Source organism: Biomphalaria glabrata, chromosome 13 (genome assembly GCF_947242115.1).
Source record: "Biomphalaria glabrata chromosome 13, xgBioGlab47.1, whole genome shotgun sequence".
NCBI classification, from domain to species: Eukaryota; Metazoa; Mollusca; class Gastropoda; family Planorbidae; genus Biomphalaria; species Biomphalaria glabrata.
The window spans coordinates 29,343,674-29,361,685 of record NC_074723.1 but is presented as its reverse complement, the minus strand read 5'-3'; the positions used below and the strand labels follow the sequence as shown (position 1 = coordinate 29,361,685).

The following is an 18,012-nucleotide window of genomic DNA, read 5'->3' as shown; positions in this document are numbered from 1 at the left end:
AAACGCGACATGAAGCTCTTCAAAATCGACACTGGCAACTGGGAAGAGGTGGCACTGGATAGATCCACATGGAGAGAGAGCATAAAGGAAGGGTCACAGATTGCAGATGTCATACACAACAGAAGCAGAAAGAAGGGTAAAAATGCAACGGCGCCTGGTGATTATATATGCCCAACCTGCGATCGCAGCTGTGTATCAAGGATTGGCCTCTTTAGTCACACAAGAAGTTGCAAAGGGAAAAGATCGTCTCTCGAGACGTAAAATGCCACAGAATATATATAGTTCGTCCATCGTAGTTCGATGATTACCACTTGTCTCATCCAGGGGGCTAATGGCTTTGTACCTTTGTACCTGGGGGTTTTGTGCTTCCTCATGTGGCTGGTAAGACCTGTGTGAGCGCAGAATGTTTGGTTTCAGACTTGGCAGGTTATTCCAGCTGGAGCTTGTCTTCTGCCAGGGTTGTTCTCTTTTCCTCTGCCATTTGTGCGATAGTTTTTACAGCGAAACGCATTGATGCTCTGTCACGTGCTTCTGTCTCCCAGGTGGCTGGGTCAATGCTGAAGACTTTCCGAGAAGTTGCAAATAGATATCTCTTAACCAAGTGTATTCGAATGCTTGTTAGAGGTATGTCAATGTAGGGCTAATAGATAGAAGAATTAAATGAGCTTTGATATTGATGAACTATTTTATCATAGTAGCCTGATACGAACTGAGAAATCTTTAACCAAAATAGAAAAAGGTTAAATGTAATTAGTAAAGATAAAATCACATCTGGAGTTTGTGAGCAAGCAAAAGTAACAATAGCAGAACCTTCGACAAACAAAAGATATATATCAGTCTACATCTCCCAGAGGTTACACTGTCACAAACAAACCCCTAGACATTAATACACATGAGACGGTTACCACTAAGTCAATAGAGGGTTTGAGCCTCTCAAGCCCTCACTCTAATGGAGTTTGATGATGATGATGATGATGACCACGAAGTCAATTAATGTTGAACAATCGGCAAATAGAATTCATTATTTTTAATAAAAGTAATTTGGTGAATTGAATATAGAACCGAAGACATGTCTAGACGTGTGTCTCGCGTGTCTTTCTGGGTACATATCTGCCCCTCATACTAGAAGTCGTTTTAAAAGCATACGATATAAAGGTATATAAGTGATAGAGGGAGAGAGAGGAGGAAGCATAAGGAGGCCTTGAAGGGATTAAAGAGAGGAAGAAAGGTATAAAGAGAACGAAAGAGAAAGAATGGAGAGGAATTAAAGAGAGAAAGAGAGAAAGAGGAAACATAAAAAAGACAGTTGATAAATCAAATAGATAGAAAGAAAGAAAAAAAGAACAAAAAAAGAAAGGTAAGGGATCGAAGCAAAGGCGAGGAAGCGATATAGATAGAAAGAAAGTTAGAAAAAAAGAATGAAAGAAAGAAAGATAGATAGATATAATTAAATAGATAGATAGATAGATAGATAGATAGATAGATAGATAGATAGATAGATAGATAGATAGATAGAAAGAAAGAAAGGAAGAAATTTTAAAAATGAAGAAAGAATGAGAGAAAGGAAGAAAAAGAAAGAAAGAAAAAAGATCCAAAAGAAAGAAAGGAAGACAGATAGAAAGAAAGGATGGAAGGAAGGAAGGAAGGAAGAAAGGAAGGAAGGAAGGAAGGAAGGAAGGAAGGAAGGAAGGAAGAAATATAGGAAGAAAGATTTAAAGAAATTAAGAAAGAAAGAAAGGAAGAAAGGAACGAAGGAAGGAAGTAAAAAGAAAGAAAGAGAAAGAAAGGTGAGGGGTTGTGAGAGAGAGAGAGAGAGAGAGAGAGAGAGAAAGAGAGAGAGCAGGAGAGAGTTGAACACTGGCCAAAGAAATATATTTAAACTTGTGAAGTCTATAAACTGTCCACGAGTCATTGTGATACTTGCCATGTGTCACGTGGCCTATCAAATGTCAGTGCATGCAATTCAATAACATTTTTTATGGTTTGGGAAAATGAGAAAACCTGGAACGTGTCGTATGGTTCTGGTTATAACATTGCACTGTACTATGAGCGTCTGAGCTGAATTATTGTTAAGTTAGGACGCGAGTTTGAAACGAAGTCATCAAGTTAATATGACTGATATAAAGTACCCAAACCAAAAGATTATATCAGACAGGAATGAAGTGTCTGTCGCTTTACTATAGTCTAAAGTCTTGATTACCAAAGCTAAGGATTTCTTATATACTTATACACTTTATCAATAGTCAATACACAATACCAATGGTATATCTCTAACTAGATCCACCAATACCATATCTAAAACTAGATTCAGTATTCATATCTGGTCTCCTTCAGTTGAAGAACGATCATAGCGCATCTAGAACACATTTACATTTACATATTTTGGAGAAACACTCCCTTGAACATTTATCGCGGGTTAAGGTGGCCCCGGGTATACTATTCTTTCTCAACGTGGCACTCAGATGGTAACGATCGCTAGAGGACGTGATTTTGGCCAAAGGAATAACAAAACAAAACTCTTGTGGGAGTGTCCAAGGGAATGCTAGAGCTTTCCCATCGAATGGAGCGGAGTTGAAAGAGAGCTTCCACGTCCCTGTCGATAATCCATGCGCAGTTCGTCAAGGGACCGTAACACTAATGGCGAGTCCTGCACGGTTAGCTTGGTACAACATAGGAAAATGGCGGAGGTTTCCGGTGTACTCGGCCTTCGGCCATGCATTCTAGTCCATAAGCCCGGAGTGCCAGATATATCGGAAATAGCAATGTTTTACATAGGCATTGACTTGGGCCTCTTCAGACAGAACTGTTTAGTTCAATCAGGCTTTCACGCCTAGAGCTCGAAGGCATAGATTTGGACCTCCTCTAGACAGAACTGTTTAGTTCAAGCAGGCTTTCACGCCTAGAGCTCGAAGGCATTGACTTGGACCTCCTCTAGACAGAACGGTTTAGTTCAAGCAGGCTTTCACGCCTAGAGCTCGAAGGCATTGACTTGGACCTCCTCTAGACAGAACGGTTTAGTTCAAGCAGGCTTTCACGCCTAGAGCTCGAAGGCATTGACTTGGACCTCCTCTAGACAGAACTGTTTAGTTCAAGCAGGCTTTCACGCCTAGAGCTCGAAGGCATTGACTTGGACCTCCTCTAGACAGAACGGTTTAGTTCAAGCAGGCTTACACGCAGGGCCGGCCCTAGCTATTGCGGGACCCTATGCGTAACAGATTGCGCGGGGCCTAGTCTGGGTGGGGATAAGCATAATGTCAAAATTAAGATTATTTTAGTTAGAAAATACTTTCGTCTTTGCTATAATTTTTGATTAAATGAATTATCTCAATGCTGTTTTTATTTATTGGCATCCCAAAAAATGACAAAATTGTCAATTTTTCATAAGAATTTAATAATTTCAGGAGATTTTTAGGACTTTTTCGTACATTTCGCCTCTTTGGGAGATTTTCTGAAAATCAGGATGCCGTGGTAACCCTGTTATTATATACAAGTTATAATGGTTTAATTTAATAATTTACACTTACAATAAGCGCGGGGCCTATGAAGGCGAGGGGCCCACGGCGACCGCATAGGCTGCAGTGGCCAAAGACCTGCCCTGCTTACACGCCTAGAGCTCGAAGACATTGACTTGGACCTCCTCCTGACAGAACGGTTTAGTTCAAGCAGGCTTACACGCCTAGAGCTCGAAGAACCTTCGGCTCAGCTCCCTTTACCATCACACGGTTAAGGTGGATTTCGCTTTGGTGGTAGAGGAGCTGGCCATTTTTCGTATGGCACGCTTTTCTTACAGAAATGAGTCCCATGTTTTTTGTCTCTGTCCATTACTTTCTTGGTCACCGTCTCTCTCCAACTAGTGCGGTCAAAGGCTATGTCTTCCCGAGGGTCAGTATCAATGTTCACTGTTTTGAGGTCCCGTTTTATTACTTCCACGTAACGCTGGTGGGGGCGACCAGTTTTTTCTTGAGCCAGACGCGACCTGCCTGTAGAGAATGACTTTTGGGATGAGATTGTAAACTAGATTCAGTATTATAGTCTAGACCAGTGGTTCCCAAAGTTTTGACATATGCGTACCCCTTCTAGAATGTTCTTTACGCTGAGTACCCTTAGCCCCCCGAACAAAAAAAAGGATTTTTTTTAATAACAATGCAAATTTTTTTTTGTAGGTCTATATACACAATGGACCTCATTCACCTATCGTAAACAAACAACATTTAGTCACGTGCTTCTCTTTCTCTTCTATAAAAATAACGATCTAATTTTAATTAACAATGGTTATCACGTGATAGTTATTTTTTCGTTTGGTTTATCAATATTATCACATGACCGTTCGTTTTTTGGTGATTGAGATCCATTAAGTGTTCAATTAGTGTGTGTGTGTGGGGGGGGGGATTGTATGCTTAAGAGACACATCGAAAGTATGCTTTTAAAAAAATGGAAACATAGTTTTTACATTGGAAAAGTATCCAGCTCCTGATCTTTGCAGAAACTTGTTTAAAATGTATTGAAGTTTGTAAGAACTTAAAATTAATAATTAAAATGATTTAAATCTTATGATATTTTATTCTAATTTTTTTTTAAATCAGCATAGTTAACTATGTGCAATGCGTATCCCCATCTGACTCTTCCCGTACCCCTGGGGGTAGGCGTATCTCACTTTTCAGTAACACTGACAGACTGTCAAAAGCGGGGTCATCCACAAAACAACCAGATAGACCAGTCAACTATCTCACTCTCAGGTCAATGTTAGACAGTAATCACAAAGTGGAGTGGCTCAACCAATGGGCATCAAGAGGCACAAGGTAGAGCTATGTGCGAAGAAATGGTCATGCCAAACAAACTGGATATAATAAATTTCCTCCCTTACAAAGAAAACCAACAATCTTCCAGCTAAGAACAGGACACACACACCTTTAAATTATCACCACAACAAAAGAAATCCCACTGACACAGCCCGCCTCAGACACTGCGCCCACACGTACGAAACTGTGACTGATACCCTACTGAGCCAATTCGATTGTAGGCAGACCTTCCTACCACTACAGCCCAAGATATATTGCTTCTTTAAAATTAGCAAGACCGTACGTGTATTAAAGAGAAGGTCATAATGTTTATATTATAGTTTTTAATTCTATCCTTGTAATTAGGTAGGCCTGCATATAAAGGACTTGACTATACTAAGCTACAGTAAATGAAAAGGCTAGATTTTAAAAAATTAAAACATATTTTTTAAGGTCTAAGTAAATATATTACAGTGATGCCAAGGCTATGGTCAGCGGGCCGAAGTAAGGAACGTTATCCGGCCTCCCAAGGGTTCCGCCAACAAAGCATAAATAAGCTTTAGACTAGAGGATATGTTGCATTGGACTCGACAGTTGCTGGGTTTTTTTTTCTGTTTTTTTTACGGGTTCAGATACACCTGCTCAAAACACAAGGCCCCAAGAAGACCTAAAAAGATTGATACTCACTGTCCATTTCAAGATGGGATCCAAGCATGACCTGACTCTTGTACTGGAAGAGAGTGGAATATTTACTTTTTTAAAGCACTTTTATAGCTACATCAATAGTCACAAAACAAAGTGACGAAGACTTATGAGGACGCAGTCGTCATAACTAAATGTTCCATAATATCTGCTTCACCAGATCAAAAGTTTTTGATTTATATTGTAGAGCAAATACTGTGAATTTCAACTGACATATTTCCCAAAACAAATCGGTTACATTCAAATTGTTAGACTCAACACTAAGGACAACAAACAGCGCGGTAAAAAATGTCCTTCCAAGGTCGCTGTCGTTCTGACTGTCTATAATCTCCACATCACCGGAGCGGGGATAAATGTTTCATAGTCACAAATGGCGACAGTTCGTTGCTATTTGTTTATATAGTTAATGATTATTTACTCTGGTCATTGCAATATACCCGCCACAGCTCATCGGTTACAAATTAATCATCGTAAATATAGGAGTTTAAGTGAGTAGTCAGAGAGAGATCAGTTTCAAATGTTTATTACAAGAAACCAAGTTTCTGAACACGCATAGATCCGGATTTGATTCATGGTTCAAAGTTGTACTTGAAATTATTTGGTATCTATTAACGCCAAAAGTTCGGCGCCACACTCAAAGAGTTATACACTACGAAATTATTTTAAAGTTCGTGTAATGTCTGCCAGTTGAGCTTCCCTTCAAGCCAATGCCAGGTAGTAGCTAGACATTGTTTCCTGAACTATTACCTCTTGTTGTCTGGTCATGTGACTGAAGCTTGGGTTCAAATCTTCCAAGCAGACTGCGTTGATATATATAATAAATACAAACATTAAAAAGACCACTACGTTAAGTCTGATCTGTCGATAATTATTTCCCCATGAAAACCCGGGACAACCAATCACTACCAGTTGACACCGAGATTAAGAAGGTCTTGTAGAATCACCAAGGATAGACTAAAGAATAGGAACAAGCAAAATCTAAAAAATCGTTTTTTTTTTTTTTAATTTATCTTAAGTACGACGCGGCGACGAGCTGTTGGTCTTAACTGCCCAGAGGTTGTGACGTTGAGGGGCGTAGGTAGGAATTTTCCATCATTTGGGGGCCCGGGAATTTGACCTTCTTGGGGGCCCCTGCATTTTGCGTAATATTTAATATTTAATGTAAAAAACACCTATCTGGGGGCCCACTTCAGGAGGGATTTTCAAATTCTCCCCCTCGTAGCAGGTCAATGTTTAGGTCTTCTATAACGACTGGTCTCGGTCCAACAAATGCAACAAAGGGAGGCAACACTTTAATTTCCGACAATGTAACATTCGGCTTCAGTTCTTTCCCATTAAAATACAAAACTTATTCCAACAATTGAGTTGTGAGAAGTAAAAATAATTGTTTAATAAAATGGAGAAAGTAAATGAACTTGACAAAGACTTTGATTAAATGCTCCATTATAAATATGGTAACAAAACAAAATCTGTGAAGCATAAAGATATATTTTTTAACATTGTTGAACAACACTGTTCAGATCTAGTGACCTCATAGGCTATTTATAAATCTATTTGGACATAGTCAATACTATAAAACAAAAAGTAAAGTCCAGAATGTTTCTACAATTAAATCCAGTTTTGCTGCTTGGCCACATTGACGATAGCCAAAGACAGAGGCACCAGGACCAAGGGAAAGGTGACCACGACGATGCCAGAGAAGAACAGACGAATCACCGTGTTGGCCTCCCTGTCCTGACAAGTCCTGGGGCAGTAGGCCAGTTTGGGGTTATTCATGGAGCAGGGTAAACACTTCTCCTCCTGGTGCTCAGTCTTGTTCTGGTAGGAGCAGAGAGGACAAAGGAGGCATTTCTTGGTCATGGGCTGCAGATACTGGTTGATTCCACAACTCTGCTCCGAGACTCTCTTTTGGACTATATCGCCATAGAAGGAAGGAAAAAAAAGAAACTTTGATAATATATATAGGTCTTACCTACCAGTAGGTCTAAGTGAGGACAGAAACAATATAATGACCTTTGGCATTTGGAAGTTGTCACGGATGAATATCTGTATGTGTGTATAATACTGTATAATCTATTTATATATATATATATGTTAGTTGAAACGTATGAGCAAATGACCGGAAGTGTGCTAGTTTGTAGTCAAGGACAGGGGGCAACGTGTGATACGTGCCCTGAAGTACAATAAAGTTTCTGTGTTTTGATCGAGTTAAGTGTTTCATTTAATTACAGCTGAACCCAGGGACACCTAGACATGGAGAGAAACTAGCTAGTTCTAGAGACCTATAGATATAGTAGAAAGCTGAAACAGAAGTCATAAGAGTTATTTATCTTTTTGTCATATAATTGAAATGCCCAACCTGTGACCGCAGCTGTGTATCAAGAATTGGCCTCTTAAGTCACACAAGAAGTAGCAAAAGGAAAACAATCACAATGTAAAATGTAAAATTACGGATAATTGAAAACTATCTTTCGTAAAATGAAACTTCGGCAAAGCAAATATAATTTGGTACTATTATGGATATCGGTTCAAGAGCCAATCCATCACGAAGATTACAACTCTATTTCTACTTTTACTGTACACAGCTTTTTAAGAAATATAACAACCAAATTTTAATCAAGGGAAGAGCAAAAGTATTTGCAAGTTCAAACTGTGGTCGGAAATGAAAATATTGAGTTATATAACTTTAAAAAAAAAAGATGCAATTACATCTTAAATACTTTTTTAAAAAATATCTAGATGTTATGTCGGGTCGCGTTGGATGAGTGGTTAAGCGCTTAGCTTCCGAAACTAGGGTCCTGGGTTCGAATCTTGGTGAAGACTAAAATTTTGAATTTCGGGATTTTTAGGCGCCCCTGAGTCCACCCAACATTCTAATGGGTACGTGACTCTGGTCGTTGTGCTGGCCACATGACACCCTGCTCGTTAACCGTTGGCTAAAGAAACAGATGAGCTTAATATCTTCTGCCCTATAGAACGCATAGTCTGAAAGGGTAACTTTACTTTATTTTCTTAATGTCTAAATAATGACTAAAAAGTGACATTATGGCTAAATAATGAGACAATAGCTAAATAACTCCATAATGGCTAAACAATGACATAATTGCTAATTAATGCCATAATTTCTGAATGTACTTACGGAATAAAAATTGCTTGCCAGGAATACACTGGACATCTCCAAGCTCAAGACGCAAGTGATGACCACGCTTACAACAGCAGTACGTTCGGGATTGGTTCATATGTACACAATGTGAGGAGTCCACTTCAGCATTCAAATTTCTCACCTCCATCGTTGGGCTCGGGCAGCATTGGGTATCAGTTGATGTCGTGCATCGCCTGGCGGTGTGCGTGCCCGTCAGTTCGCAGTCCGTGCACCGGAGGCACCGACCCCGATGCCACATGTCCACAAAAAAGCCGTGGGCACATGAACGGACAGAATCCTGAGTGGCATTGCACTTGGATAACTCGTAAAGCCCAAGTCCTTCAGTAGGGGGCGGGCTGCAGGGCGCGCATTTCTTGTTTGTATGGGCACTCTCTGACATAAAATGACCACTAGGACAAGGCCGGCATTTGTTTGTTGAAGACATATATTGTCCTTCATGGCAGACCACGTGTTGAGCACCCATCGCTCTTAGACATGGCCACCAAGTGGAAGCAATTAATATTACAAAAGGAATTGATGTTAGTGATCTCACCATGTCTACTCGCAGAACAAACAAGCAATCCTGTTTAGAGCAAAGACATTAAATTATGGTTTTTTGTTGTGGCTATTAGAAATCAATTTAACTCAATAATAAATGTTATGTGAAAATATGTATAAGATAATAAACATTAAACTAAATAATATAACCTCTGAACTGTTATCAATGGGCAGGAGAAAGGGCAAAGGCGTGTAGTAGTCGTCTTAACCAATACGATTCGGACAAGAGTGGCCTGTGAACCTTGGCTGTCCACCTTAAAGTAAGAAAAGTTCCCATTTCAGACCTTGTGGTACATAGGGCAGATGATGTAAAGGCCATCAGATTCTGTGGCCTACGGTTAGCGAGGGTGACATGTGGCCAACACAACGACCAACCGCCTTTACTTTTCCCTAATTAATGTCAGGTACCCATTTGAGCTGGATGGACTCAGAGGAGCCCGAAGATCCCGAAATGAAAAATCCAGGTCTTCTCCAGGATTCGAACCCCGGACACCGGTTCGGAAGCCAAGCAATTAATCCCTCAGTCTCCGGCTGTCCACCTAGTGGAAGGAAAACTCTTTGAATATTCCTTGATGTTTAACCCATAGGCTCCGAGAGTCTATGCTTAGGAAATGTCATTAGCCGATGGCCCGCTTTTGCAGCTTGCAGCCCAGTGATACATTCTGAAAGAACCTGAGATGCCACTGATCCCAAACTGTTTAGTGATTTTTGTGTCCGTATCTTTGAGCCCAACATCTGCGAAGAGATGGGAACCTCTGGGGAAAGCGTTCTTACTAGAGCTATTTCCAAGCTTTGATACGGTCAAAGACGTTCTACGACTTCAAGTGGTAACGAAACTTGTTCAAGATGTTTAGTGAAAAGTAAGACCTTTTAACAAAGCTTATATGAGCTCTGTCTGGTAAAAGGTTTGAACACGTTATTTCTCCCACACCCATTCTTTGATAAAGTTGACAATTCGCACAATTATTTATTGACTTAGACAAAACATGAATCAATAACAAAAATGTAAACAACTAGTCAATTAATTATTAGTTATTAAATATTTTGATTTATATGAACAAGGGAAATTAATCCTTCAGTTTTCACAGATATGGTTAAATATGTTGTGGTCTCGTCACTTAATTAAACAATTGTACACGGTATTTCTCCCACACCCATTCTCGGATCAAGTTGAAACTTAACACAATTATTTATTGTACCTAAAAAAAAACAGCTTTTTAGAAAATAAGCCAACTACTAATATAATTATTGGTAATTAATTTCCTTTCAATATCAAAAAAGAGAAATAACTTCTACATTATATATTTATGCTAACTTATGTAACATTTTGTTTAGAGCTATGGCCATTATTTCTTCATGGCTATTATATTTATAATACAATGCTGTAGACTATCTAAAGCACTACTTGACTTCTTAGCGCTCTAGCCTGTAGTATTTCTAAACTTAGTGATTATCAATCGTGTTACTCTAATCAACCCCAGCTGCGACCTACATATATTGCCACATTCTAGGGCAGCCTTAACCATTGTCCGCCTTGGTGGTCGATTTAGATTCTCTTTTTCACCGTCTACGTCTGTCCTCGTCAGTGCATCTTCTTGTAGTCTCAAATGTGTATCCAGGGACTGCGAGCTTCAGCTTTCCTTCCAAAGCCGCCTGCAGCCTGGTGCTCTCTCTCTCTCTCTTCTATGTTAGTTAGAGCAGGCTGGCGCCAAAGTTGGTCTTTAAAGCTTTTCCGTGGGGCACATTTGTTACGTCGACTACCATTCAGCTCAACAATAACAAGACTCCATTCAGTGTAAAACTCTAAGACACACCTATGCTTATCATTGTGTCAATCTTCTAGTCACGCTAATACTTAGATCTAGATCTAGTCTTACAAGACAATTTAATGTATAGATCTCTAGAACTAGTCTATAAGACAAGTTAATTAATGTATTAGATGTATATCTAGTCCTACAAGATAAAATAATGTATAGATCTAGATCTAGTCTTACTAGGTAATGTATAGATCTCGATCTAGTCTTACAAGACAAGTAGGCCTAATGTAGGTCTACTGACTATAGTTCGAAATTTAGTCTTACAAGACGAGTTAGAGTATAAATCTACATCTAGTCTAGTTTTACAAGACAAGCTAATGTATAGATCTAATCCTACAAGATAAGTTTATTATAGATCTAGATCTAGTCTTACACGACAAGTTAATTAATGTATTAGATCTAGATCTAGTCCTACAAGATAAAATAATGTATAGATCTAGATCTAGTCTTACTGGTTAATGTATAGATCTAATCCTACAAGATAAGTTTATTATAGATCTAGATCTAGTCTTACATGACAAGTTAATTAATGTATTAGATCTAGATCTAGTCCTACAAGATAAAATAATGTATAGATCTAGTCCTACAAGATAAAATAATGTATAGATCTAGATCTAGTCCTACAAGATAAAATAATGTATAGATCTAGATCTAGTCCTACAAGATAAAATAATGTATAGATCTAGATCTAGTCCTACAAGATAAAATAATGTATAGATCTAGATCTAGTCCTACAAGATAAAATAATGTATAGATCTAGATCTAGTCCTACAAGATAAAATAATGTATAGATCTAGATCTAGTCCTACAAGATAAAATAATGTATAGATCTAGATCTAGTCCTACAAGATAAAATAATGTATAGATCTAGATCTAGTCCTACAAGATAAAATAATGTATAGATCTAGACCTACAAGATAAAATAATGTATAGATCTAGATCTAGTCCTACAAGATAAAATAATGTATAGATCTACTCTAGTGTTGTCTAGATCTAGTCCTACAAGATAAAATAATGTATAGATCTAGATCTACTCTAGTGTTGTCTAGATCTAGTCCTACAAGATAAAATAATGTATAGATCTACTCTAGTGTTGTCTAGATCTAGTCCTACAAGATAAAATAATGTATAGATCTACTCTAGTGTTGTCTAGATCTAGTCCTACAAGATAAATAATGTATAGATCTACTCTAGTGTTGTCTAGATCTAGTCCTACAAGATAAAATAATGTATAGATCTACTCTAGTGTTGTCTAGATCTAGTCCTACAAGATAAAATAATGTATAGATCTAGATCTACTCTAGTGTTGTCTAGATCTAGTCCTACAAGATAAAATAATGTATAGATCTACTCTAGTGTTGTCTAGATCTAGTCCTACAAGATAAAATAATGTATAGATCTAGATCTACTCTAGTGTTGTCTAGATCTAGTCCTACAAGATAAAATAATGTATAGATCTACTCTAGTGTTGTCTAGATCTAGTCCTACAAGATAAAATAATGTATAGATCTACTCTAGTGTTGTCTAGATCTAGTCCTACAAAATAAAATAATGTATAGATCTACTCTAGTGTTGTCTAGATCTAGTCTTACAACAAGACGATGTTAATCATAATGAAGAGATTTATTCTAGATCTCGAGAAGATAGCATTCATATTCATTGTTTTTTCTAACTGGTCAACTTCAAGCTCATACAATAAACATACAACCTACTACTGCGTTCGTTGAAGGCCAACTAGATCTAATTGGAAGACGAAACTAAAACAAGAACATATTTTAATCTTACCACAAATAATATGATGCTTTTATTACAAGCTCTTCATATTAAAAAAAAATGTGTAGATTCTCTTTCCGTTTTACATAAGCAGTCTATAGACAAATGGCGAGCCGAATAAAACCTATAATAGTGGGGGATTTCCGTTCTAATAAGAATTCTAACATATTGAATCGCTTGTCTTTTCCCCGAGACTACTTGAGACTTCAACATATTGAATCGCTTGTCTTTTCCCCTAGACTACTTGAGACTTCAACATATTGAATCGCTTGTCTTTTCCCCGAGACTACTTGAGACTTTAACATATTGAATCACTTGTCTTTTCCCCGAGACTATTTGAGACTTTAACATATTGAATCGCTTGTCTTTTCCCGAGACTACTTGAGACTTCAACATATTGAATCACTTGTCTTTTCCCCTAGACTACTTGAGATTTCAACATATTGAATCGCTTGTCTTTTCCCCGAGACTACTTGAGACTTCAACATATTGAATCGCTTGTCTTTTCCCCGAGTCTACTTGAGATTTCAACATATTGAATCGCTTGTCTTTTCCCCGAGACTACTTGAGACTTCAACATATTGAATCGCTTTTTTCCCCGAGACTACTTGAGATTTTAACATATTGAATCGCTTGTCTTTTCCCCGAGACTGCTTGAGACTTGAATATAAATCTTTTTTTTTCTTTTTGTTAACATGCATGAAATATAATTTGAGTAGCATTACACACCTGCTACGCCCACTGATTAGACTGATAAATTATTTATTTAGCCATGGACCCTCCTACTTTTATTTCTTACTTATATAAACGCCTTCTCCAACAGACTCACTTCTGGCCTGGGAAATTCATCTCACTTTTCTCTCCCTCACCCGCCTCTGAAACAAAAAACTTGAATTTTAGTTTCTGTTTCTTCTAACTGGCTCTGTCCGCAGTATAACCCCGCACCTTCAACACATACTTTTTCCCAGTGAATTCACTTATTCCCCCAGGCACACACACATCCTCCGCCTTGAAAAATAGTCCATTTAAGGGGGAGGAGTTGTTATGACATGATTAGGATTTAGTTATTTTTTTCGGGAATAAGGGGAAAGTTTTACTTAGCGACAAGTGACGTGATAGATCTTTAAAAAACAAGAACTCTCTAGGCGACGCTTTAGAATCAAGACGCTTTCTTATTTACAGTAAGAATAAGAAGAATTAGATAGACGGCTAGTAATAGAGGACATCGGATGGTTCCCGTATTAAGTATTCAAAGTGTTTGTTGTTTCAACACCAGCGTCGACTCTATTTATCGACTGTTGGCCTTTCGTCGGTGTTCTCTGTTCCAGTATTGAGTTCAGTGTTACCTCCAGTTGGGCTTAGTTACATTTTCAAGTACTCAACACCGCTGAAGAGCATAACAACTTGGTCAATCTCTGAATGTTCTTCGACAAACTTTTCCCACTGACTACACTTATTCCCTCCACGCACACACACACACATCCTCCAACTTAGAAAATAATCCTACATTTAATCTCTGAATGTTTTTCGTTTTTACAGCTTTTTATAGAAATATTTGAAACTCTCTCTGGTGTATTCTAACGCCATCAATTTTTTAATCAAGTGTTGAAAATCTCTTTAACTGTATCAGGATCGAGGTAATAAATTCTGTTTCAACTTTTATGTACATCAAATTATTACAATTCAATTTTTGCAAACAACGCTATACAACAAGTTAACGCGTGATTTGGAGTTTCCGGCCCTTACACTCATATAAGTATGATCATCTAGCGGCACTCTAGCCACTTAGCTAACCAAGTATTATTTATAGACGAGGACATTACGCATAAAAAATAAACTCCCAACAAATGAATGTATAATCTTGTACTTTTCAATATGGCAGCTTCCAAAAAAAATATTGTGTTAATATTAAGAATATATATCTTTTTTTTTAATTTAACCACTACGGTTTTTATTCTGCAAATAACTTAGTTGCGGAAATCCAAAGGTAAGTGATAGGTTTAATTTTTCTTATTTTTTCGAGCATTAGTGATGAGTGAGTCAGAGCCATTAAAAATATGTGTAAGATTTTATCACAGACCTTTACCTATCCCTTAGTCTGTTGGACCGTTGGGGCACCATGCAAGATTCGTTGACCGTCTTTCTACATTGTTCTGTCTTTTGCCTTAGCTATAACCTCTTTCAATAGCAGGCCCTTCCATTCTTTTTTGTTGTCCTCCCATTGACCAGTTAAGTAAGTTTGGCAACATGAGTTCAATTTAATCAGGTCAAAAGGTCGTCTCATAGTTGAGGTATCTTGAAGTCGTTTTTTTTTTCTTACACATTTTCAGTTTTTTAAATCTAAACGCGACGAACGGACGGCCAGACAAAAAATATCTAATAGCGACTTTTTCAAAATCCACTTAAATGTAAAAAGAAACAAAAAAAAAACAGAAGTCTATCGTTTTGAGATTTGTAATAATTTATTTAGTAATCAAAGGTTAATCAGGAATCTCACAGAGAAACCCAACTTCAGTGGAAGTATAGTAGCAGGGGCAATCATTCATTGCAAAACCAAATCGTTTCCAAAGACAAGAGCAATGTTCTCTTCCTTCGGCGTTGTCTGGTTGTCTAGGGTGCCAGAGATGAACGACGGAGGTCCTGCTGTGCGTGTTGATCCAGCGCCCTTCGTGGCCCTCGTCCGTGGCGCCCATCATTACTGCGAAGTAAGAAGAACCGTATGAAGTCACGAAACTTCGAACGAAGTTTAATTCGCTTTGGGAGTCGAGTTCTGTCAGATAACCACCATACGTTGCGCAGGTCGATTGTCCATAACTGGGGTTAAAGAAACTCGCAGATCTAGTCAGAAAATACCGTCTCCCGTGAAAGTAACTGGAACTGTGGAACAGTGCAGATCGTGCAGCGTCCAAGCTGGCTTTAGCTTTGTCCTGCTGTCTTCTAATAGTAGAAATCAAAATCTCATGGTTAGAAATGCGTGATTGATGTTGCGAAATTGAACTTTTCATTGAATTAATTTCAGACCAAATTTGATTTACTGAATTTGATGTCTGTGACTGTAGTTGACTGATGCTGGAGAATACTCGTACTTGAAGCTGCGATACAGAATTTTTTAAAGAGTTCAGTTCTGACAGAAGTTGGTTTGCTGAATTAGATGTTTGCGACTGTAGCTGACTTACATTGGATACAATTAATTTAATTTGTCCATTAAAACTGCTTTCAGAGTTGTTTAATTTCAGCTGCAGATCTTCCAGTAAATCTTTGATAAGTCTCACTTCTAATATTACCATATCAATGCTTGGTGTAGATGTTTCCACTGAAGAGTTAGTTGAGAAAGTTACAGGTCTACCTAAAGTGTCAATTCCATGGGCATCACATTTGTAAACTCCGGCACTGTCATGCCTAGGATTTTTCCAGATGACTTTGACATAAGAAATACCTCTGTTGTTTATTATACCAGAAGATGTTCCTTGCAAGAAGTTGCTATTCAGAAGACCTCCACTGCTACTTACGGACACCTGATGCTGGTAACCGTGACCATTTTTTCTCCTGTGTGTGAGTACCAACGAGATGAGACTAGAAACAGATGGAACGGATCCTTGCCTAAATGAACAGTCTACGCTAAGGTCTTTAGTGAAGCCTAAAATAATCTCCTTTGGGCTTATCGTTACGATTGGATTAGTGGCTGCATAAAGGCGAAAAAAAGAATGAAATTAGAATCATCTCTAGAATATATTCATCAATCTTAAGGGAATTTAATTCTAAATGAAGTGTTTATTTCAACTGCCATGAAAAACATTGCACTTCGGAAGTCATTGCTATCATAGAGTATTTATTTACATTTAAATATATAGTTCCCCTTCAGGACTTTTGATCTATAGAGCAGAGGAAGTAAAGGTCATCTCTTTCTATGGTCTGCGGTTAATGAGGGTGTCATTAGACCAGCACAATGACCAACCGACTTTACTTTTTCCCCAGCTAATGAGCTGTGTGGACTCAGAGGAGCCCAAAGACGCCGAAGTTAAAAATCCCAGTCTTCAACAGGAATCGTACCCAGGACCTTCGTTTCGGAAGCCAAGCTCTTTACCGCTCATCCACCACGCAGATGATGTAAAAGTCATCTGTTTCTGTGGACCACGGTTAAAACAAGGCTTTCATTATTTCATGTGTCCAGTCGAATGACCGAATACTTTTTGCTTTCCTCTAACAAGTATCAAGTTCCTCATTAGAATTGGGTGGACTCATGAGCGACCTGAAAATTACAAAATTCCTAGTCTTCACCAAGATTCGAACCTGTGCCCTCTTGTTTCAGAAGCTCGGCTACCATGCTCGTCCTTTTAAAATAAATGAGTTTTAAGTTATGATTGTCTAGTGACGTCAATGTTCTAATCGAGCAGGGATCGGTTTATCTGCCTGGAACAAAGATTGATACGATCTTTTTCTATACAGCATGTAAAACTATTACAGCTCGTTTCGTCAATTAAATCGACTCATTTCACGAAAAAACTTCTCTAGATTTTAAAATAAGTTTCTTTTTAATAATTACGGCGCTGTGGCTGAGCGGTAAAGCAATTGGCTTCTGAACTTAGGTCCTGGGTTCGAATCCTGGGATTTTTAACTTTGCTACTGAGTCCACCCAGCTTTAATGAGTACCTGACTTTGTGCTGGTTACATGACATCCTCGTTAACGTGGGCCACAGAAACAGATGACCATTACATCATCTGGCTTATATATCACAAGGTCTGAAAGGGGAACTTTAACTTTTAAAAGTTAAACTATTGTAAATGGCCTAACATTTTCTTGGGCTGAATGCATTAAAAAAAAAAAAGTGAATCTACCTGAAGCATTGAAGCCGTGAGCACCAAAGCAAAGTAAAACTGCTATCTTGAAAAACAGCCAGCTGGTACTGACTCCACCTTCAATCATTTTCAGACCCCAAAAATGAAAACATGAAGAAGAAAAAAGCTGGTAAGAACTTAAAACCTTCATTTTATCTCGATCTCTGTCTGATGTAATCCATATGTTACAGTGTAAACAAGAAGTTAACAATAAGTAAACAGTATGTATGTGGCCCATGTGTCACACTAGTGTCAAGAGTATCATAAAAGATATGTTAGTGTTTGACAATGCTTTTCCTATCAATAAAATTGTATTGCTTGGTCGACGTGTAGCACACAAACAAAAAAAAAAAAAAAGAGGTGACCAGTATCATTTCAGACTTACGAAATAAGTACCCTCAATATG

General features: G+C 38.1%; 2 protein-coding genes across 2 annotated transcripts; both read right to left on the bottom strand.

Annotated features, from left to right (window-relative positions):
• Positions 1-6,950: 6,950 nt before the first annotated feature.
• On the bottom strand, positions 6,951-12,909 carry LOC106079291 (uncharacterized). Its single transcript, XM_056007348.1, has 3 exons — positions 12,783-12,909; positions 8,620-9,205; positions 6,951-7,393 (listed from the first exon to the last, which is right to left on the bottom strand). The coding sequence occupies exons 2-3, from the start codon at positions 9,176-9,178 to the stop codon at positions 7,089-7,091; spliced, it is 864 nt and encodes a 287-aa protein (XP_055863323.1). The 5' UTR covers positions 9,179-9,205; positions 12,783-12,909; the 3' UTR covers positions 6,951-7,088.
• Positions 12,910-15,219: 2,310 nt separating this feature from the next.
• LOC106079290 (uncharacterized) lies at positions 15,220-17,802 on the bottom strand. Its single transcript, XM_056009263.1, has 2 exons — positions 17,607-17,802; positions 15,220-16,452 (listed from the first exon to the last, which is right to left on the bottom strand). Exons 1-2 carry the CDS (start codon positions 17,755-17,757, stop codon positions 15,251-15,253), a joined length of 1,353 nt encoding a protein of 450 aa, XP_055865238.1. The 5' UTR covers positions 17,758-17,802; the 3' UTR covers positions 15,220-15,250.
• Positions 17,803-18,012: the final 210 nt, after the last annotated feature.

Excerpts from the sequence above, each read along its gene's own strand:
- LOC106079290 (XM_056009263.1), bottom strand. The coding sequence starts at position 17,757 with ATGAAGGTTTTAAGTTCTTACCAGCTTTTTTCTTCTTCATGTTTTCAT. Across the intron at positions 16,453-17,606 it reads TCACGGCTTCAATGCTTCAG|CCACTAATCCAATCGTAACG; the intron begins GTAGATTCACTT and ends GCCTTTATGCAG.
- LOC106079291 (XM_056007348.1), bottom strand. The coding sequence starts at position 9,178 with ATGGTGAGATCACTAACATCAATTCCTTTTGTAATATTAATTGCTTCC. Across the intron at positions 7,394-8,619 it reads TGGCAAGCAATTTTTATTCC|TCCAAAAGAGAGTCTCGGAG; the intron begins GTAAGTACATTC and ends ATGGCGATATAG.